The sequence below is a fragment of the Ursus maritimus genome, unplaced genomic scaffold (genome assembly GCF_017311325.1).
Source record: "Ursus maritimus isolate PB19 unplaced genomic scaffold, ASM1731132v1 scaffold_14, whole genome shotgun sequence".
Taxonomy (NCBI): domain Eukaryota; kingdom Metazoa; phylum Chordata; class Mammalia; order Carnivora; family Ursidae; genus Ursus; species Ursus maritimus.
Window position 1 is genome coordinate 45,796,630 of NW_024423786.1, and position 18,099 is coordinate 45,814,728.

At 51.0% G+C, this 18,099-nt stretch overlaps 1 protein-coding gene across 2 annotated transcripts in view; it reads right to left on the bottom strand.

Annotated features, from left to right (window-relative positions):
- Positions 1–16,499, bottom strand: part of AP1M1 (adaptor related protein complex 1 subunit mu 1) — a 29,087-nt gene extending 12,588 nt beyond the window's left edge. The window contains exons 1-5 of one of the 2 annotated variants that reach the window (XM_040629121.1): positions 16,330–16,499; positions 10,450–10,606; positions 8,350–8,417; positions 6,600–6,730; positions 5,698–5,845 (exon numbers count right to left, since the gene is read on the bottom strand). In XM_040629121.1, coding sequence (XP_040485055.1) covers positions 5,698–5,845; positions 6,600–6,730; positions 8,350–8,417; positions 10,450–10,606; positions 16,330–16,371 — 546 coding nt within the window. In that variant the 5' untranslated portion in view covers positions 16,372–16,499. The remainder of the gene's footprint in view (positions 1–5,697; positions 5,846–6,599; positions 6,731–8,349; positions 8,418–10,449; positions 10,607–16,329) is intronic. The other variant, XM_040629120.1, reaches the window with a different exon arrangement.
- Between the last annotated feature and the right edge of the window lie 1,600 nt (positions 16,500–18,099).

Sequence of the window (18,099 nt, forward strand, 5' to 3'; positions counted from 1 at the left end):
GACAAAACAGGAAAGGCTCAGTGAACTTGAAGACAGATCAAAAGGAATCATCCAATCTAAACAACAAAAAGAAAAAAAAAAAAAGATGGGGTAAAATGAATAGAGCCTCAGAAACCCTTGGGACGCTGACAAAAGGTCTAACATTCATGTCCCTGGAGCCCAAAAAGAAAGGAGAAAGAGTGAAATGGTACAAACCTATTTGAGGAAACACTGGCTGAAAACGTCCCAATTTCGGTAGAAGATATAAGCCTACAGATTTGAGAAGCTGAACAAATCCCAAACAGGAGAAACCCAAAGATACCTATACCCAAACACAATATAATCTGCTAAAAATGAAAGACAAAGACAAAATCTGGAAGGCATCCTGAGAAACGCAATGCATTACCTACAGGGGATACGGATTTGAGTAACTGGATTTCTCACCAGGAAGCATGGAGCCCCGAGAGATGGCAGGACATTTTCAAGGTGCCAAAGGAAAACTGCTAACCCAGAATTTGATATCCAGTCAAAATATCCTTCAGAATGAAGATGAAATGAAGATATTCTCAGATGAGGGAAAACCAAGTGGGCCTGTTCTGAAAGAATTGCCAAAAGCAGCTTTTAGGTGGGAGGGACATGATCCCAGAAGAAAACCTGGAAAGTCAGGAAATCAAGGGAAAGCAACAGAAGTGGCAAATGTCAGGGTTACGTGGAAGACTGTTGTTCTTCTCCTCTTGATTGCTTTCAAGTATATTTGAAAATCGAAAGCAAAAATTTTAACAAACTCTCGGACATCTGGGTGGCTCAGTCAGTTAAGTGTCTGCCTTTGGCTCACGTCATGATCCCAGGCTCCCTGCTTAGTGGGGAGTCTGCTTGTCCCTCTCCCTCTGTCCCTCCCCCTGCTCATGCTCTCCCTCACTCTCTCACTCACATTCTCTCTCTCTCATAAATAAATAAATAAATCTTAAAAAAAAATCTTAACATTGTCTGATGTGGTTTCCAATGTATCTAGATGAATATATGGAACAACTCCAGCATCAAGGGGTAGGTAAGTTTCTGGATTCCAACTGGAGTGATAAAATAATCGATTCTAAGTAGATGATGAAAAGGTAAGTATGCATTTTACGGCAACAACTAGAAAAACTATACAAAGAGATATAGTAATGACCACAATGAAGAAATGAAATGGAATGCTGAAAATATTCAAACAGACCATAGAAGGATAGGGGGGAAAATACAAAGGAATGAAAAATAGAAGGAACAAAAAGAAACAAATAATATAATGGCAGACTTTAATCTAACAAAGTAATAGTTCCTGTAAATATAAATGCTCTAAACATATCAATTAAAAGACAGAGACTCCCAGAATAGATTTTTTAAAAAATGACCCAGTTTGAGCACCGGGTAATGTATGGAAGTGTTGAATTATATTGTACACCTGAAACTAATATTAAACTGTATGTTACCTTACTGGAATTTAAATAAAAACCTTTTAAAAGTGACCCAGTTTATGCTGTCTACAAGATAGATGATATGGGTACGTTAAAAATAAAAGGACAGGGTGTCTGGCTGGCTCAGTCAGTAGTGTGGGACTCTTGATCTCAGGGTTGTGAGTTTGAGTCCCACATTGGGGGTAGAGATTACTAAAAAATAAAATCTTTAAATATAAAATAAAAAGATTAGGAAAAGAAGTAAAAGGATAGAAAGACACATAATGTGTAAACACTGATCGAAAGAACTCTAAAATGACAATATTTATAGCAAAATAGATTTCAGAGCAAAAAAATTACCAGGGATAAAGAGGGATATAATATAATGATAACAGAAAGGGTCAGTTCACCAAGGAAACATAAGAATCCTGAATGTGCTTGCACCTATCACCACAGTGTCAACATTTGCTAGGCAAAGACATTAATTTACAATTAACAGCTGGAGCTTTTAACACTCTGTCAATAATAGGTAGAACTAGTAGACAGAAAATTAACAAAAAAAGCTAGAAGAATTGAACATCACCAACCAAGAGGGTTTAATTGGCATTTATAGAACACTCCAACCAACAACAGCAAAATATACATTTTTTTCAAATGCATATGGAACATTCACCAAGATAGATCATATTCTGGGTCATTAAAATAAACTTTAACAAACTTAAAGAATTGACATTATAAAATTCTTAGATAATCATGCAATTAAATTAAAAATCAGTGACAATAAGATAACAGAAAAATCTGTAAACATTTAAAAATTAAACAACACACTTTTGTTAAATAATCCATGGGTCAAAAAGGAAGTTTCGAGGGAAATTTGAACATATTCTGAACAAAAATGAAAATCCAATATACCAATTATGGGATGTAGCTAAAGCATTACTTAGACATTAATAGTATTAAATATTTATATTAGAAAAGAAGAAAGGTTTCAAATCAGCACCTTCAGTGTCCAACTGAAGAAATTAGAAAAAGAAGAGCAAGATAAACCCAAATCACAGAGAAGAAAATACTAGTGCTAATAGCAGAAACCAATGAAATTGAAAACAGAAAAACAACAGAGAAAATCAATGAAAGCAAAAGTCAATTCTTGGTGAAGATCAATAAAATAGATGAAACTCTCACAAAAGAGACAAAGAAAAAAGAAATATGACATAAATGGCCAATATCTGGAATGCAAGAGGGGACATCAGCATAGACCCTGCAGACATTAGAGAGACAATAAGGGAATACTATAAACAACGCTATGCACGTGAACTCAATGACTCCGATGAAATGGACCAGTTTCTTAAACACAAGACATGACCAAAACTCACCCAAGATGAAAGAGAAAATCTGAATAATCCTATAACCATCACAGGATTGAAATTTGTAGTTAAAAATATTCTGAAAAAGGGCTGCCTGGGTGGCTCGGTTGGTTAGGGGTCCGATTCTTGATTTTGGCCCAAGTCATGATCTCAGGGTAGTGAGATCGAGCCCTGCGTCAGGCTCCACACTGGGCGTGGAGCCTGCTTAAGATTCTCTCTCCCTGTGGCCCTCCTCTCTCTCTCTTAAAAAAAAAATTCTGAAAAAGAAATCTCCAAGCTCAGATAGTTCCACAGGTGAATTGTAGCAAACAGAATAAAAATATACAATTTACAATACCTTCAAAAATATGAAATACTTAGGTATAACTCTAACAAAACATATACGTGGTAAAAAAATACCAAATGTTGATGAAAGAAATCAAAGATGACCTAACGATGGAAAGAGACATACAGCATTTGTGGACCGTGAGACTTAATGTACTAAAGATATCAATTTTCTCCCACACTGATTAATAGAGTTATTTAATAAAATACCAATCAAAATCCCAGGAGTATCTTTTTGTAGCTATAGACAAGCCGATTCTAAAATTTTATGCAAAGGAACTAAATAGCTAAAACAATTCTGAAAAAGAATAATGTTGGCAGGATCACATAATCTGATTTTCAGACTTAATAAAGTTACAGTTATCAAGACAGTGAGGTATGGGCGAATGAACAGACAGATCAATGGAACAGAAGAGGGTGCAAAATAGACTCACATGAATATGGCCAATTGCTTTTTGACAAAAATACAAAAGCAATTCAATGGAAAAAGGGACAGTTTTTTCAAAAAATGACATTGGAACAACTGCAAAACACTGTTCTAGATGCAAAAAAATTGCATATAAACCTCACACCTTATGTAAAACTTCACTCAAAATTGATCACGGATCTAAATATAAAACTATAAAACCTTTTGAAGAAATTTGGGAGGAAACCTATATGACCTTGGGTTTGGCAATGAGTTCTCAGACACGGCACCAAAAGCACAAAGACCAAAAAATCGCTAATTGGGACTTTCTCAAAATTAAAAACTTTTGTCCTGTGAAAGACACGGCACCGAAAGAATGAAAAGACAAGGGGCAGACTGGGAAAAAAACATCTGCCAATCACATATCTGATGAGAGACTTGTATCCAGAATACATAAAGAACTTCCAAAATCCAACAATCAGAAAACAAACAACCCAGTTTAAAAATACTCAAAAGACATGAAAAGGCACTTCTTCAACGACGATATAGGGATGACAAAGCAGCACATAAAGAGGTGGTTATCATTAGCCGTTGGGGAAATTACAAACTGAAGCCATGATGAGCTAACATGACACACCAATTAGGACGGCGAAAATCAAAACACCAATCAAGGACGTGGAGCAACCAGAACTCTCATCCACTGCTGGTGGAAAGGCAAAGACGGTGCAGCCACTTCGGCAGTTTCTTATAAAGTCAAACATACACTTACCACGTGACCCAGCAATCCCACTCCTGGGTATTTGCCCTGGAGAAATGAAAACTTCTGTCTACACACAAACTTGTATGTGAAACGTTTACAGCAACGCTGTTCACAACTGCCCAACACTGGAAACAACCCAACAGTCCTTCAATCGGTGAATGGATAAGCAAGGTGTGGTTCAGGATATAAAATAAATAGAAGTAAATATAAGAAGAAACAAACTTTTGATAAACACAGTAACTTGGGTGAATCCCAAAGGCATTATGCTAAGTGGAAGAAGCCAGACTCAGAAGGTCACATACTGTATGATTCCATTCATAGGACAATCTCAAGAAGACAACACTAGAGTAGCCCCCCTTATCTGCAGGAGATACGTTCCAAGACCCCCAGTGGATGCCCGAAGCCACAGACAGTGCCAAACCCTCCAAATACTATGTTTCTTCCTATACATATATATCTCTGATAAAGTTTAATTTATAAATGAGGCATAGAGAGAGAGAACAATAAACTAATAATAAAATGGACAATTAGAACAATATACTGTAAGAAAAGGTACGTGAATGTGGTTTCTCTCTCTCTCAACACATCGGACTGTACTGGACCCACCCTTCTTGTGATGATGGGAGGACAAAATGCCCATGTGATCACACGAAGTGAGGTGAGCGACACGGGCCTTGTGCTGCAGTGCGAGGCTGCTGCTGACCTGACAACAGTCAGGAGGAGGACCATCTGATTCCGGACCACGGCTGACTAGGGAAGAGAAACCATGGAGTGGGGGGGCGGGGGGGCTACTGGATAGTGATGGGGACCTGAGCGGCCGCTGGCCAGGGGAGAGGCGGATGGACGGGACGAGCAACGGGCAGCAGGAGGGAGGCTTTAGAGGGCACGCATATCCTGATCATGGCTGTGGGCAAAAAATCTGTACATGTGCTAAAATTAACAGAAAAGAAGGTCAGTTTAATATAGTGATAATTTAAAAAATAAAATCAAAGGAAAAAGCAAATGTGCACAAAACAGTCAAACAACAGGAATGAAAGAAGTTGCAGGAGAACACATCTCATGCTCTCGGCTTTACAGAAAGACAGCACGTGTTTGTACATGTATAGAATGGGGCTCGTTAGGATAATAATGAATCTTGAGTGAGATGGTCTTGCTGAGTATGGAGGCCTCTGCTCCCTAACTTTCCACCCTGCCTTAAACAGCAACAACCGCCACGAGCCCGCCTTGATTCTCAATGGGAACCAAAGCCAGTGAGGAGAGAACGGGCTCCGCAGCTGCGTGAGCGCCCAAGCTGAATCCTGCCGGTCAGTATCCCACAGAACGTAAACCTCTCTCAGGGCCTTGCTAGCTTTACCCGTCTAGCTGCTTTTCTTTCAATCACGGAAAAGACAAAATTTCTCTAAAAAAAAGAAAAGAAAGGAAAGGAAGCCTTACCAAGAGGTTGACGGACTCGATGACGTCCAAGAACACCTCGTTCTTCCGGTACTTGATGCCCTCGGACCGCCAGGACACTGCATTGGTGACGGTGGCTGGGGGCCTCGGGGCCCCCGTTTCCAGCTTGTGGCCTTCCTGAGTGATATACCTGTGGGACCACACCCAGAGTTAAGGAGCTGGGGCACCAACAGTTTGCAAACAGCCCCTCCCTGTAGCAGGTTCTAGAAAAGGCAGGCTCTGGTTTCACCTGGGCTGTTTAATAGAAGAATATCTTACAAGATCCCAAAAGCCCCAACAAACTCAAGTTACAATGAGCGCAGAGCGTTCATTTTGGGGTTGGGGGGCAGCAAGGAGACAGCACTGGTGAGGAAAACAAGGAGTGGGTGCGAACTGCTGTGCTGCTGGGCGGGCAGAGGGTACTGACCCATGGGGGGCAAGCTGGTGACCCCGACACCACCTGGGGAACAACAGGTGCGAGATGCAGGCCAGTTACGTGGCTTCTCCGAGGGTCCCTCTGCGCCATGTAAAATGGGGAGCCGCGCCCCTCACTCCGAGAGCTGGCAACGGGGCCTGTGCACAAGAGGTACTTGAGCCACCTGCCCCCCGTGCGAAGGGCAGGGCTGCAGAGAATGTGTTTTTCCTTCAGCCTCATATATGACAGTGAAAAAAAGGTAGGTGACTCCCTAACGACAAGGCACTTAGAGCACCACCTAGCGCCAGGGACATGCCCGTGCTATGCCGGAAGGCTGAGCGGCCAAGAATCTACAACCGCCCAAGACCCCACAAACACCAGGGACAGGGTGGTGGCCCACAACGCGAAGGCTCATTCGCTTGCTCCTGACTCCACACCTGACATAACGCCGTGATGTTGCCAGCCCTGGGTCCCCGCCCTGCCCACTCACTCCTGTAGGATCTTGCTGTCGGTGGTCTGAGGGTAGCCGAAGTCCATGAGCTCGTCCAGCAGCTCGTAGATGATGACAAAGTTGTCACGGATGCTCTCCTCCTCCAGCTCCTTGAAGTACTCTGAAAACACCTGTGGTGGGGGCCGTGGGGGCGGCAGGTGGGTGAGACGGGGCCAAGGAAGGGGGAGCACCTGCACGAAGCCACTCGCCCTTTATGCCCCAGAGCCCGGAGCCCACAACCCTCTTGCCCACAAGCTGCAACTGCCCCTGTGCGAGGCTTGGCGACATGCCACAGACAAGGCCTCAGGCGCAGAGACCGTGGGCAGGAAGACAGCACTGGCCGCCTGAGAGGCAGGAAGCAGGCTGTGGGTGGTGCAGACGTCCTCGGGGGCCTGGGCAGAAGCCCTACATCTCCACCCCCGTGGGTTCCCTCTCCTCTCCTCCCCGACAGTCCCCCCCAGGTTTAGGGCTCCATCTGAGCTTCTCTTTAATCCCCACTGTTAACTGTCACCCTTTGCCTCTGAGTCACAAGTGACTCAGGTGAGGGCCAAGAGCCACCAGAGACAGAACAAGCGGTTCTTCCAGACTTTTCCAATTCCCCTGAGCTATGGACACATCTCCCCCAGTTCAACAGAAAATTAAGAGGATCAAAGAAGGGAAGGGAGAAAAGTTTCATTAGCACTAACCCTGAAGGAAAGTCACTGAGGCAAAAAGGAAATGCCAAACGCTGCAGGGAGGAGAACCTGCCTTCCTCCCTCTCCCTTCCCCTCTTTCTGGTCTGCTGATGCCCCTCTGCACTCCAGGACCAGCCACTGGGCCTTGACTCAGAAGTCATTCCTGCGACGGTGCCACTGCTCCCGTACGAAGGCCTAGTCCTCAGCCTGTACGCAGGCTCCCCAGGGGGCACATGCTCTCCTGCCCGTATGCCCTCACCGCCCAGACCAGCCCCGTTCCCAGTGTGCAGCACAAGCGGCTCCTGAGCTAGGGGCACGTGGCACCGCCTGCAGGACGACGGCTCTCCTGGGCCCACCTCAGGCCGCCCGGAGCTGATTCCCCCCTTTCTTCAACCCCGTGGCCCCAGTCCGGCCCCTCCATGTCTCCTCTGGAAGACTGGCCTCCCCACTGCCTTCAAGCTCTTCCTCCACTCAGCAGCCAGCCAGCCGATCTCAACTCCATCAGGTCTCGTCAGTATCCCGCTTAAAGCTCCCCACCATCTCTCATCAGGCTTGGAACAGAATCTGAATTCCTCACTAGACCCTGTGTGCCCCCCACCCCACAGTCCAGCCCCGCCCACTTGCTGACCTCAGCCCCACACTGTCCTGAGCACACCGGCCAGCCTGACGCTCCCTAACCGTACCACACCACATGCACTCCTGCCCCAGGGCCTTTGCGTGTGTTGTTCTCACTGCTTCCCCATCTCGGAGCAGAATTTGGTTCTGCCCTCCTCCTGGCTAGCCTACCTCCCTAAGCTCTGACTCTCAGCTGGTCACCCGCCACCCTTCCACAGCCAGTTGTGGGGCACGGCTGTCCCTCTTGGAGTCAGGGCGCACTGACCTATCCTGAGCTCCACCTCTTGTTCACTTTCCCCTCCTCACCACGTCAACGAAGGCCATAAAATCCCACACACGGGGGTTCCCCCTTCCCATTTCCTGGGGTGCTAGCCCCAGAACTCCCTAGGGATGCTACAGCCCTCGGGTGGCTGGTGGGGGCGGAGGCACACAGCAGAGCCAGGGCGACGGGCTCAACTCACCTGTACCACCTTATAAAGGAAGGAGAACACCAGCGACACACATGCATTCTTCTTGGACGTGGCAACCACTGCATGGCGGCCCCAGTTAAGGAGTGTTCAGAGGCCTGGGCTGCTGCCTTGCAGACCCCGATTCACTGCATGTCTTGGGAGGTCCCCCAAGGCCACTCTGGGCTCAGAACCTCCCTCAACCCAACCCTGAGCCTTCACTTGGCCTTCAGTGGGTCACTGAGCTTATGGTCTGAGCCAGGCCTGAGACATAGTCACCAGACATGGTCCCAGCCCCGAAGGAGTCCTCCATGACAGAGAGGCAGCAGGGGGCACAGAGAACCCACCCCAGCTGCCGGGTTGGGGGTGAGAGGAAGCCCTGAGGAGGTGATTAACTGAGCTGAGAGCCAAAGCCCAGGGTGGTGGTGGGGGTGCACCTGGGTGGGGTGAACAGGTCAGGGGAGGGAGGCAGCATGGCTCATTCTGGGAGCAGAAAGTAGAACCACAGTTGGTCCTTCCCCAAAGCCAATGGCTTATGTGATCCCCCTGAGGCCCAGGGCTCCCCAGCCAGGCTCCAGTGGAAGCAGCCAGGGCAAACGCTGCCTCGAGCCCTTCCTGCAAGCTTTGGCTCCTAAAGCAAATCTTTTTAATAGAATCCCCATTTTCTTACTCATTTGATGGGGACCTGACAGCGGATTCACTGAGGTGATGCGTGTGAGGTGTGTGGCACAGACTCTCCCTCCCAGTAGGGGAGGGTCCCTGCCTCACGGGGCCAGCGTGTGCTGGACACTTTCTGTTCCTGTCCCTAACGAGCCTCGACCCACTCAGGGAGGCTGGTTCCCCACTGCAGGCCCACGTGCTGTGCCCTGGACGTGTCCATTCATGACACGCCGGTGCCACCTGGCCCCTGGGGCTGAGCCGGGAGCTCCAGCCAAAAGGGATGGCAGGGCCCCTGTTCATCTCACTTCCTGCCTAGAGCGGGGGCCCAGGAAATGGATGCTGGGCCGGTCAAAGGAGTGCTGGCCTCTGTCCTCCAGCCTGGGACCACATGCCCTTCAGGAGCTTTCTAAGGAGGGACCATAGGCCCTCAAGCCTGGGCCCTGCTGGAACTGTCACCCAACACTGGAACTAGGGAGCAGGAAGTGGGTGTTGGGCAGCAGCACCCAGACATTGCTGTCTCCTCCCTGGCTGCCCACACGTGAAACCGGGGCCCAACTGGAAACTGGTCAGACAGCTCCTGCTGAGCTCACACCACCGCCACCTCCACACCTGGGCAGCCACCGCCCAGACCCAGGGTGGCTTCACAGACGGCTAACTCCTGGGTTACAGGCCACCCGTGGTACTCCGCAGAGCTGCCCCCCAGGCCCTCCAGAGAGAGGGGGAAGGAGAAACAGGCTGCAGGAGCTGGACCTCAGGGAGCCAGACGAGAGTCACAGGCCAGCACCCATGCTGTAATGTGCACACAAGGCATAAGGGATGGGCGCATTAACATGCAGACTCTGACCCCAGCCTCCTCGCCCCCTCCCCACATCCGCTCCTGTTCCCCGCAGTCTGGCCTCTGCTCAGCAGCCAGAAACATTCAGAAAATGCAAATCTGACTTTTTGTCACCCCTCTGCCTAAAATCCTCCAAGGCCTTCCCATGACAGGTGACATCCTAGGAGACCGCTCAGTGTTGCTGACCACCTGGACCTCACTCCCACCACACGCCCCCTCTCCAGTGCTCTAGCCACCCCTACTGCAGCTTCCAGAATGAGCCTCTTTCCCTCTGCAGAGCCTTTGCCGGGCCCTATCGCTTCTGGTGTCTGCCTACGACTGCTCTGGAGAGTGGACACTTGGTCTTCCTGAGGTCTCTGGATGTTACCTCCTCAGGGAAGCCTTCCTGGATCCCCAGACTAGATGAGGTCCCCTGCCATACCCTCTCCTCTCCTAGCAACGATCGCACTTGCTCCTGTGTGCTCCCTGCTCCTCTCCTCAGGCCGCGGGCGGTCCGGGAGCGTGTGCGTGAGGCAGCCCCCGGCCAGGCGAGGCTGGGTACTGGCAGCTCCAGGTTGCCCGCGTGTGCCTGTGTGTGTGCGCACGCGGGAGGCCCCTGGGGCTCCCCCGCAAAGGGATACGATACAGATTGTTGTGCTTGATCCACATGAAGCGGACTCCCCCGTGGGCCAGGATGGGCGACAGCATCCCTTCCTCCTCCTTCTCCATCAGGATGGGCATGAAGTGCTCCACCTCCGACATGTCCACGTCACCGCGGTAATTCCGGCAGATGAGCACCTGGGCAGGGGTGGGGGAGGAGCGCCGCTTTCATTGTGAGCCCCACAGACCAGGGGCCTGGGGTGGGGAGGGGAGAACGCCAAGCGCCCTCGCTGCAGGGGCCCTAGTCACACCCCTGTCCATCAGAGACGCCATGCCAGGCCGATCTCTGTGGCCTAGGGCACTCCTCAAGGAGAGCATTCCCCCAAAGGGAACTCCGCAGGGGCCAACCGGCTGCTTTGCAGGAGAGGGGAATATGGGGCAACGGTCTAGGACTGAGTCAACCGGGAGATGCCAGGTTAAAACAACACCCTGTAGGCTCTTGCTGCAGACCTTTCCAGAGCTTTTCCCATGCTAACGCACCCCGCTCTTCTGCCTGTGTCAGGGTGCCCATTCAGGGGACACTGCTGAGAGTTCACGTCCACTAGAACACCCCTGGGGCCTAAGGAGGAGCCCCTCCTAGGGCGGCTTCTTCTTTCTTGCCCTTTCATAGTCCGTGGGTTAGGACATGCAGCATCTGGAACCCCTGTCCGCTGCTCCCCGGGACTTACCATGGGACAAGCACAAAGTCTGGCAGGCTCTCACACAGGTAAACCTAGCTTCGGACCCAGCCATTCCTCTTTTAGATATTTACCCAAGAGAAACCAAACTGTACATCCACACAAAGACCCATATTCACTGCAGCACTATTGTCAACAGGTCCGGCTGGAGGGAGTGCCAATGTCCTCCAACAGGTGAGCGGAAATAAGAACTGTGCCCACCCGCAGCCCAGAAGGCTCCTCAACCACGAGCAGGAATGACCACCGACACAGGCGGCCGCACGAGGGACTCTCAGGACCCCCGGGCCAGGTGAGCAGCCAGACAACGGATAGCATAGCCCGTCCCATGGGATTCCACGTGCACAGAGCCCTCAGGAGTGGTTTTGCCAGGGGCGGCCCGGGGACGGGCTGGACCCAAGGGGTGGAAGCCTCGGGGATGGGGGTGATGGAGTGTGTGCATCCGGCTTCCTGGGTTCACACAATGATGGAACTCATCAAACAAATGCAGTCTGGTCTGCGTACGTTACCCCTCGCTGAAGGGACGAGGAGGAGTCCGTGGTTCTGCCAGGCCGCGTGAGGCTCTAGCTGAGACGGGCGCTCTGGGAGCGTGTGCAAGAGGCAGCCCCAGGCCAGGCCAGGCCACGTACGGGCAGCAATCGCTTGCCGTGTGCTGCGGCCGCTCCCACAAGCCCAGGAGGATGGCAGCTGCAGGCCTCAGCGCCGCGCTGAGACGGGCCCCGCAGGGCACCGGCCTCAGAGCCCCTAGTTCCACACCATTCACTCTCTTTGTTGTTTCAAGCCAGGACAGAGAGAGCAGCAGAGAAAGAGAGAGTCAAGACGAGAACCCCTTTCCTAGTGTCCCTTTCCTGGTCTGTGCCCTCTTCGTTCTGAGGTCCAGAAGGCCTTAGGGACGCAGCACTCAGCAGGTGAGCTCATGGGCACGTGGGCCAGACCCGGGCTAAGGGACTCCTGTGCGCCCCCTCAGACCCGCCTCGCTGGGAATATACACCGGCCCTACCACGAGGCGGGACTGTTACTGTTACCGAGACGCACCGTGATGTCCAGAAAGCTGGCGCCACCGGCCCGCAGTCACACAGCCAGCAAAGGGGAGTCCGGATTCTAACCAGTTCTCACCCCCTGCACAGCCCCTTCCACTCCCTAAACATTGCTTTCCTGGGCTTCCCAAGGCCCATCTTCTTCCCCTAGTATACAATTTTGGGGGCTGCTGCTGGCACGGAGTCCCAAAGCCCCCAGAATGCTCAAAGGAAAGAGCAGGGAGCAACTTATCTTGCTCACCTTCATCACCAGGGCTGCAAAGAGGCCCGCTCATCCAACAAGCAGGCGCTGTGTGGCCCTCTACCATATGCCATGCTGGGCCTGGGGACACAGAGGTGACAAAACAGAGTCCTGCACTCGGACACCTGCTTAGGAGGAACTGAGAGCCTCCCAACGGTGTGACCTTCAAACTGAGGTCTGAGGGGACGGGGGGATAGACGCAAAGGGACCAGGGTGGCTGAAGCCACGGGGTAGAGTCAGGGGTGCAGCCCATGGTGGGACCTAGATACACTGGTTAGGTGGAGTGAGGACAGCCTCAGAGCTTGGGCTGCAGGTCCCAGATGAGAGGACAAAGGCAGGAGACAGGACAGAATGAAGGGAGGTTAAAACCTCTACCCCTAAGGTTGTTCTTGACCCCCACAAGTCCTTCCCCACAAAAAAGCAAGAGGGGTCTTCTTAAGCAGAGCTCAAACTGGGATTCTCCCTGCTGAAATTGCTGTCTACCCCAGTCTCCCCTCATGCTGAAAACAAACTGCAAGTTGAACCCCATGGCAAACTGACTCTTCATGGCCCCACCAATATCTCTCTGTCCATCTTGTCCCCACCCCCACTTCCCCACCCCTAGGTCCCTCCATTCCAGCCATCCTGGTCCCCTAACCCCTCTCTGAGCCATCCACATCTATTCCTGTCTCAAGGCCTTCATACTTGCAGTTCCCTCTGCCCAGAATGCCCTGGCCTCTTCTAATTTCTCAAGCCTCACTTCAGATGGCACCTCCTCCAAGAAGTCTTCCTTGCTTGCCCTACCAGAGAGATCATATTCTGCCCCTCCCTACCCTAACTCCACTTTTCCTTCACTGCCCCCAACACTGCTGCACTATAATTTCTATCCTTTTTTATGGTCTGTCCCTTCTTCCAGAGTCTAACAGTCCCTGAGAACAGTGATCACTGCCATCTTGTTCACGACTATGTCCCAGCACCCACAATAGAACCTGACCCCAGTGGGTGCTCAGTGAATGTCTGTGGAGTGAACATGGGGGTGAGGAGATAGGAGGCCAGGATAATGCCCAGGTCTCCAATAAGGGCAGTCCCATGGATGATGGTGTCACTCATTGAGATGGGGAGAGAGAGCAGGTCTGGGGTGGCAGCAAATTCATTTTGGGAAATGCCAGGTTTGTGGTGGCTGTGGGACCTCCGAGGTGTCCCAGAGAACAATGGATCTCCAGATAAGTACTCTGCACTGTGGTACAAACTTGAGTCCCTGGCACAAGGACATGAATCAAAGCCTGTCCAAGGAGAGGGACAGCGCAGGTTGGATGCCTAGGCCTGAGCAGGAGGAGTCAACATCCAAGGGGAGGGGCCAAAAGATGATGACAGAAATGGGCAAAACAAGAGGAAGCAGCAATACAGAGGCCAATGGGAGCCCACTGAGGACGGTGGTATTGGTGTCAGAAGCTGTAGAGAAAGATAGATAAAGGCAAAGAAGTATCCATGGAGGGCAAAGAAGTATCCATGGAGGGCTTTCTAGCAGTTAAATGTGGCCATGCTGGTTTCCTTGGTGATCAGAGGTTCTGGCTGGCAGACAGACGTGTGGTCATGAATTTCTTAACGTGCCATTACCTTACTTTTTATTAAATACAGTGTGCACAAAAGGTCCTTTTAAAACCTGAGGTCCATGGGGAATGGAGTAATAAACAGAACGATGGTTGCTGAGGACAGGAGGCCAGCCCATGACTGTCCTGAGAGCTTCCTGAAGGGCAGGTCTGGTCATGCTCCTTCCAGGCTACAATTGCCTCTGGTGGCTCCTCCTTCTTGGGATCACAATGGTCCCCTCTGTTCCTCATTCCCATCTGGACGTCCTCAACCACCCATGGCTGTGCTGGTGCCATCCTCCAGGCTCCAGCATTACCCAGGGCTTCTAGCTCACCAGCCCCAGCCGGCTGCCCCGGACCCCTCAGGCCAACTGCGATGCCTCCTTGTCCACCTGACGGTCACTTGGTTCCAGCTCTGGCACCTCCCTCCTCCAGGAAGCCTTCTGTAACTACTTCTCCTTCTGCAGCCAAAGCTGAGGTTAGCATCTATATTACCTGGGGCTGTGTCCATGCCCTTGCAAGCTACCTAGATGGGCTCCATCAGCTTCCCTGTGCTTCCCCTGCTAGACCTCGAGGCCACGGGTGGTGCTAGCCTGTCTCAAACGTCCGCTCAGAAAGTTTGCACAGTAACACCATAACGAGCCTGCGTGAGCAGTGAGGAAAACAAGGCTCAGAGAGGAGAAGGTACTCGCCTGCGGTCACACAGCTGAGCAGCAGAGATGGGTTTTGAACTTAGCCCTAAATGCAGTCATGATGAGATAGTCAGCACCAGGCTTGGTGCATGTAGGTGCTCATTAAATGTCTGCTGAAGGAATGAGAGATCTGAGATAAAGCAGCCTTTGGGAACCCTGGGGACACAGGGGACAGTGTGGAAGAAAGATACGTGCTACAAAGACTCTAGGAACACTGCACCCATCCAGCCCCTGGTGTGCCCTGTGTTTTCCCTTGCCTGAGGGCTGGGGAAGGGAGTCCAGAACTGGGCCTCACTAGCTGTTGACTTTGGGTGGCACCCAGGGCAGGCGACCCACTCAAGGGACTCTCGGAAAGTGCTACAGCGGGGTACTCTGGGAGGAGGGCAGGAAGGGATAGCCACTTCACCTCTTCACTCCCCACTGCTTCTTTTTTTGTAGTTTCCATTTCTTTCATTTCTTTTTTTATTATAATAATTTTTATTATGTTATGTTAGTCGCCATACAGTATATCCTTAGTTTTGATGTAATGTTCCATGATTCATTATTTGCATATAACACTGCTTCTGAGCTAACTCCTGCCTGCCCCCCTTGGCCCAAAGCCCACCTATCTTCCAGTGATCCTGTTTAGCATTGCTGGTACTGTCCCTGTTACTCCCACATGCTAGAGGCCAATACTCACTTGCCTTCTAGCCAGGACAGACTTGGGGGAAGGCAGCAGCCCACCTGGAAAGGCTTTGAGATCCCTCCTTTAAGTTTTCCCAGCACCCCCTGGGAAAGGCACCTGGGTCCTAGTCATATGCATATCTTCCCTTCAGGTCTCAGCCAGATTTGTCACTCCCTCCCGGAAGCCCTCCCTGACCCCCAGCCCAGGCATAGTCTCCTATTACATCCTCACTGCTTCATCATGGCAACTGACATTGATTTGTGCTTTCTGAGATCAGTGTCCCTTTCTCCCACCACACTGAGCTCCAGAAGGACTCTGATTTTGCTTACCAAAGGCAGCCCAAGACTAAGCACCACGCAGGGCACTCAGTAGGTGCTCCCCAAATATTAGCTAACTCCTAGACATAACGTTCTGTGGCTGGTGTGACCTTGGGCAGGTTGTGCGCCTCTCTGTGCCTCAGTTTCTCCCTCTGTAAAATGGCCCTCCCACCACCCATTTGACTTAATCCTGTAACTCGGTGTCACGCCGAACGTTGAGAAATTCATGCAGGGACTTGCAAAGAGAAATCGTCGGATAAAGAGGGCGGGACTGGACCGAGGGCACACTGTCCCCGACACGCCTCACCACCTCTGACCAAGGGTCGCACAGCCCCTGAGCGCCAGTCCTGGCTTCGAAGCCGGCTGCGGCCCGCCCTCCCCGCTGCCTCGGGTTCCCCGATGTCCCCACAGAGGCTTGAGCACCCGACCCACAGTGGGAGAGGGCCGTGCAGCTGTGTTACCTAGTAACAGGGCGGGGCTCCCGAATCGAAGCCCCCGCCCAGTTACCTAGCAACAGGGTGCGGCCCTCAGGTGAGGTCCACCAGCCTCCTTGCCTAAGACTAGGGTGGGTCCCATTGGCGGGTTACCTAGCAACAGGGTGGGTCCCCCCAGGGGGGCGAGGCCCCACCGGTTGCCTGGCAACGGGGAGGGTGGAGAGCCACATGTACCTTGCCCTTTAGGTCCAGCACGTAGACGGCGCTGGCTGACATGACGGCTGCGGGAAGCCTCGGCAGCTGCCGAGGGCGGCGGCGGCGGCAGGGACTGCCGGGCGTTGAGCAAGGCCGGGCGCGCCCCGCGACAGTTCGCCTCCACTTCCGGTCCGGGGAGCCGCGCGCGGACCGTTATGTCCGGTCGGGGAGGGGCTGCCAGAAAGGCGCAGGCGCGAGGCAGAGTGCGCGCAGGCTCAGTACGCCCGATGTGACCTTATTTCCCCGCTCCTGCCTCAAGCATCCCGGAAGTAAGGCCCGCAGGGGCGGGGCCGAGCGGGGCCGGGCGGGGCCAACTGAAGCTGGGCACTTTCCAGCTGCCAGGCGGGGCCAGGAGGCCAGGGCAGCTGGAAACCCCGCCCCGCCTCCGTGGGCCAAGTGAGATTGATAGACCGGTGGTGGAACCCACCTTGGGCCCAGTCCCATGAAACTCACAGTCTGGTGGGGAGGCCTTAGAACAAATATAGTTACCAATTGTGATACGCTTTGCAGGGGAAGGGGAAGGTGGTGGTTACTTGGAAAGAGGCCAAACTCTCTGAACGGCAATCAAGTCTTACCAACAAGTCACTACTTGTCACCTGTCAGTGTCAACATTCGTCAGTGCCTGTTTATTGCCTGGAATGATCTGAAAACCACGCCCTACCAAACCTTGGTGAAAAGCACTTCTCTCATTTCTGTAGTTAATGACCGCAGTGGGTGATGCAAATTGTGACCCCTGATCAATCGAGTATCTCATTGCTTTTATGAACACTCAGGCTGTGGAGAAATGCCTGCATTTTGTCCTAGTGAACCATCACAGTGCTCTGGGGACCCCAACCCTGCAGCATCAGGACCATTCACTCAGGCTGCCTGCCTCTGACTTTTGATCTTCCCTCCTTTTTCCTTTGGGGTTTTGAAAGATGGATTTTGCAATATATCCTCTGCTTAGGATAGAGATGAATTCCAAGAAATTCCAGAGGAGAAAACTGGAATATTTAAAGACTACTAAGTAACTCCTGGGCTGGAAGCATTCTTTCACAAAACATCTGGAGAGGTACTTAAGTGGCTCAGTCGGTTGGGCGTCTGCCTTCAGCTCAGGTCATGATCCTCGGATCCTGGAATTGAGCTCCATGTAGGGCTCCTTGCTTGGCGGGGTGCCTGCTTCTCCCTCTGCCTCTGCTTCTGCCTACTGCTCCCCCTGCTTGTGCTGTTAAATAAATAAATCTTAAAAAAAAAAAAAAAACACAGCAACAAACATCTGGGAGACAGTTTTTGACAATTGTCTTGTACAGTATGCTATTATACGTAGCCTCATAGTTTGCCAAAAACATTTCAACGTTTTAGGAAGACATGTCTTTTGAAAATTACAAAATTATACACTTCACTAAAAAAAAAAAACCCTACAGAAATGCCAAAAAGTGTAAGACCAAAAAAATAAATAACGACCCAGAAGAAGTGACCCCTCTCATTACGGAGCATTTCCTTTCAGGCTTGCTCTAGGCAATATTTAGATGTTTAAAATCAGCATGGGGGGCAGAGCTGGGAGGAACAGATTGGACAAAAGTCTTCTGAAGAAACAAGACTCCCAAGTGCCAAGAGCAACATCACAGTAAACACTGTTTACATAAATTACTCGTACCCTCCTTTCTCCATGTGTGTGGGGGGATTCAAGTCACCATACTTGGCTTTTTTTTTTTTTTAAGATTTTTATTTATTTATTTGACAGAGACAGCAAGAGAGGGAACACAAGCA